Here is a 4,895-nt window from a genome sequence, read left to right on the forward strand (position 1 = left end):
TCGGGAGGCACCAGTCGTTCATGTCCTTGCCAGCTCCAGTCAACAACTTTGTTACCTAGTTTCTCCTGGTTTTTTTGCCAGAAGGTAGTTCTGGCCAGTTCTGGTGATGTGGTCAATGGTACGGTAGAGGACAAAAAGTTCCCTCGTGATGAGAGACGATGGTGTGCTGGTTGATGTCCATATAGCGGATGGCAGTCATCTGACTCTTGTATCTGCCGGTTGCTGCAATGTTGCTCCTACTTTTCCTCCTGATGTAAGGGGGCAAGCCTTGCCAGATAATGAGCATAGGCAGGGAACAGGAGTGGGTTTTAGGCAGCCTGTTATAATTCTGCATGTATCAAGTCAGAAGCAGAACACAAGGGCTAAGAGGTTTCTAATAAGGGAACAGATAGGGTGCTGGTAGGGGAGTGTTTATCTGTGATCCTGCAAAAACATATGCACTCACGTGAGTGCGAGGTTAGAAGGTGTTTTCTCCATAAGCCTCTTCACTGCTAAGAGAAAAAAAAGATCACTCAGAAAAGAGTCTTCTTCATCTCTTTTTATCCTCCCTGCTCTGCTCCTTCACTCTCCAGGAATAATTAAAGATTAGTTCCTTTCCTGTAGAGGAAATTCCTTCAGAACTGACTAAAGAACTCTGAATTATTATCCCTGGTTCAAGGGTTAATTATGTGATTTAATACAGCTGCAACCCAGAGGAAGGGTTTATTTTCTTTTCTCCGTACCTGGAGCAGTTGCAGTCCCCACTACACCAGTCTCCAGGGAGGAGAGAAGCCAGACAGTTACTTCCTGGTTGGTAGTAGCCATTAGACCTTGCCTAGCTCAGCTACGGCTAATGAAGTCACAGATGCAGCAATATTCAAACAGCAGGGTGAGTATGCCTTGAAGAAGGGTGAGTATGCCTGAAAGCTTGCAAATAAATATATTTTTTTGCAATTATCTAGCTGGTCTAATAAAAGATATCACCTTTGCCACAAGTTCCGATTCCTTTTGCCTGTAGTCCAGTATGGCTACAACCCGTATCTCAATATAGACCAACAGTGTTGTTTGTTTTTTCCACCCCCTCAAGGAACAGAAGACAATCAGGGATTTTTTTTTAGTGTAATTCCTTCATGTTGGTATTCAGTACAAAAGCTTCTGCTGTTTTTTTCTTTTTTTTTTATTCCATTGTATATAGTTTTCCCTCCTTGCTTCTGGGTAAAATCTCTTCCTAACTCAGCAGTTCCTATTCCTTTCCATATGAGGGCTCGTGTTACAACAGAAATCCGTGACTCCATCCCATCCAGCTATAAAGGGAGGGCTGTCTGGTACTAAAACTACTTGAATAGGCATCATTTTTTCTCCTTTTTGGAATTGCCAGAAAACTGGAAAAAAGCTGAGTTCAATACCCAACACGCCAATTACTTTTCAAAATCTGCAGATTATTTTGTTGTCTAAATGGGAGTTGAGCTTTTTAGAAAATATGGCCCTCAAAATCTGAAGCAACAATGCTAAATAATGACCAGCCTACAGCCACAGAGCAGAGATAATCCGGAGAAGCGTTGCTGAAGACCCTCATTACAAACTGTTCCAAAGGACAAGGTACCTCTGAGTATCCACCTCAGGAAACAGCACTATTATTCTTCAACAGCTAATAAAAATATTTTGTCCATGAAGTATGCCAGCCTGTGCCAAGCAACTGGCTTTTTTGAGAAATGCTCCAAACAGACAAATCATCAAAGCTTCCAGCCCATCCTCCCACCCCCTAATAGTCTCTTAATTTGGAACTGCGCTATACTATTAAGAGACTCCATCCACTTTTCAGAAACACAATATTAAGTGCATTTTGCTAGAAGTGTTTATTTATTTGTTTCTGCACTAAAGCTGCCTCTCTCCTTAGCAGCAGTTGTAAGAAAGGGGTTTTTTGTTCAAATCATTTTTTCTACCTAGCCAATTTCCTTGTCTGGTAATTCCCAAAACCCTGGTAATGGGGATGTTATCCCAGGATAAGAAGAAACAACTTAGAGAAACCTCCTCAATAAAATATTGACAGCCTGTCATTGAAACCTAGACAACAGAGAAAACCAATTCAAACAACAAAAACTTTATTTTTCTATGTAAATATAGCAGGAGACACAAAAGCTCTCTCTAGATATATGAAAGATTGTTACTAATTTTATTTTATTTGCCATTCGTGAACAAAAATGAACACACTTCCAGGTGTATTGCTCTTGTTTTAGGGGCATAGGTTGTAGCTGTGTTGGTCTGAGGACATAGGCAGACAAGGTTCTTTGGGTGAATCCGGTATCTTTTATTAGATTGGACTGATGACACATTATAACCTGCCTCACATCTGACTCCCCAGGTACCTATCTACTATTTACCTGCTAGTTTCATTCCCCTTCTCCCCCACAGGCTTGTCTCTCACCCACTGACTCCTAATTTACATCTTCACTGACTGCCTGTCTTGCATGCATACCAGACCACCCTCTGGCTTCTTTACTATTCATCCACTCAGGAAGAGCACCCACCAACTGCAGAGGCTTCCTCAGCCTGACAAAGGGATTTTAAACCCAAAAGCTTGCTAAGAAATTTTTTTCCCCCCAACTATTTAAGTTGGTCTAATAAAAGATATTAGATTTACACAAAGAACCTTGTCTGCCCTTGTTCTTGTTTCAATACTTATCACCTCCAGAGTCCACCAGATACCATTAATAAATGTCTCAAGGGATTTTTTTGGCATGAAGCAGTGAAATTCAAAATAGTACAGTTCATCAAATACTTCTGATTTCAAGACTGTAGTTATATTTGTGTGGCCCCAGGAACAAAATGGGTCTTTGGTGCCTCCTCCACTCATCTCACTGATGGATCCAAGCAAGTAGATCCCTCACCTAGGATTAGGTCCCTCACCTTAGGAAGGATCAACTTTAAAAAACAAAGAGGTCTGTAAGATTATCCCATGGATGGGCTCAGAAGTCTTCTAACCGGTGTAGCTTCTCAGCTGTGAAAGCCACCGCATCATTTAGTCAGTAAAGTTAAACAGGCTTCATCTGCAGTGACCGGCAGGAAACATACCATACTTACCTGAACACATGATGACTTTGAATTTAAGATGACTCTCCAATAATTAGATTTATTATTACTGAATTATCTATATATAGAATCAAATTATCAGTCACTTCAAATTCTAACCCCACCCCACACTGCTGCAGTGAGGAAAGCAGTGAGAGGGAGGAAAACAGATTAGAGGGGCGGGGGGCGGAAGGGCTGGCCTGACCCTGTGCTGCCTGTCTCCACTGCTGCCTGAGCCCCTTGCACCTCGCCCCTCCCTGCTTGCTGCCCCCCTCACCTTGCCCCTGCCACTTGTTCCCCAGCATCTGCATCCTCTGCTGCTGCTTACTCTGTCACAGCTCCAGCTCCAACTCCAGCCCCCACCCAGTCATACAGCAATAGTTGTGGCAAAAGCAGCTGCCACCACTGCCACTGCTGATGCCCACTTGGGTGGGGGCCAAAGACACCATGTGCCTCAGACACAAATCAATGGGGGGGGGGGAGGTCTTCCTCTTTATTTAGGCTGGTGGTTAGGTGAAAGATGAAGCAAAAGTATACTTTTAATAGTATTTCTGGCTTTTCTTTGTGGTTTTCTTGCCACATCTGAGCAGAATGGTACAGTAAACAGCTCAGCACAGCGCTGGCTTCAAAGCATGGGCTGATATGCTGTGAGCATGGTATATTTTACCCTTCATTTACAGCTTGCTGCTGTGAAACCACAAAAGTAATCGAGACTTACAGAAGTTATAGATGTGGGGAAAAATAAATGGCAGGAAAATCCCATAGCATTTGGGATGGTAAAAGGGAAATCACTACTGTGGTGCTCTCTTAATGGGAACAGCAAAGAAAATAAAATTAGGATATCAAGACAGTATTAGTGTGGCTCACCTGTAGAGAAAATTGCTACCCCATTGGACAGGAATCCTGTGTCACGGATGCTGTCCTTCTGGTCCTCCTAAAACGTCTTGTAGCATAACAATGGGTTTTACTAACCTTGAGTTCTATTATACCCATTGTTCTTCCCCCTCCATCCACAAAGTCTGTTGTCATCAAAAGAAATCAGTTTAGTTAAACATGACTTTCTCTTAACAACCCCTTGTCCGATGTTACTTATCACCTGGTTTTCCTCTAAATGCTTACAATCAGTTTGACTGATGATATGCTGCAGCATCTTTCCAGGTATCCAAATAATGCAAGGATGGGCTATGACTCCTGGTTTTGTTCTGGCAAAAAAACCCCCCGGAAATATGGTCCTTTTACTAATAGACCTCAACTTGCAAAATAATTATTTTTCTAAAAGCTATATTTCCACAGGGGGGTGAGGGGGGAGGGTTGCCTCCATAACAATACCAGCATGGCTTTCCTAACAAACACTTTCTAATGTAGTTTCATTTAATTTCCTGAATTCAGTTTTCTTCCTGGAATCAAAAAGCAGGTTTTTGGCTGATGTAGACTGCAGGGCTCCATTGAAACTGGGGTGTTATCCATCATCCTGCATTCACAAATACATGTAGACACATAGAGCAAAGTAAAATCATCTTCTGGCATAAGATAGAACATATATTGCTCAATGAATGCAACAAAACATGCCAGACAAGGTTCTTTGCGTGAATCTGATATAGTTTCATAGTTTCTAGGGTCGGAAGGGACCTGAGCAGATCATCTAGTCCGACCCCCTGCCACGGCAGGAAAGAGTACTGGGGTCAAACGACCCCAGCAAGGTGTTCATCTAACCTCCTCTTAAAAACCCCCAGGGTAGGAGCCTGCACCACCTCTCTTGGAAGTTGGTTCCAGACCCTAGCAGCCCTGACTGTGAAATATCGCCTCCTGATGTCTAACCTAAACCTACCCTCTGCCAGCTTGTGACC

General features: G+C 42.8%; 1 protein-coding gene across 2 annotated transcripts in view; it reads right to left on the bottom strand.

The window, feature by feature from the left end:
* The window catches only part of RAMP1 (receptor activity modifying protein 1), a 143,228-nt gene that overhangs the window by 121,678 nt on the left and 16,655 nt on the right, over window positions 1-4,895 (bottom strand). Inside the window, exon 1 of one of the 2 annotated variants that reach the window (XM_019523318.1) lies at window positions 723-869. The exons of the other annotated variant lie outside the window; for it this stretch is intronic. Within the exon in view, the coding sequence (XP_019378863.1) occupies window positions 723-804 (82 nt within the window). The 5' untranslated portion in view covers window positions 805-869. Of the gene's footprint in view, window positions 1-722; window positions 870-4,895 lie in introns of those variants that run through there. 2 annotated transcript variants of the gene reach the window in all.

Source organism: Gavialis gangeticus, unplaced genomic scaffold (genome assembly GCF_001723915.1).
Source record: "Gavialis gangeticus isolate Ggan-Ray unplaced genomic scaffold, GavGan_comp1, whole genome shotgun sequence".
NCBI classification, from domain to species: Eukaryota; Metazoa; Chordata; order Crocodylia; family Gavialidae; genus Gavialis; species Gavialis gangeticus.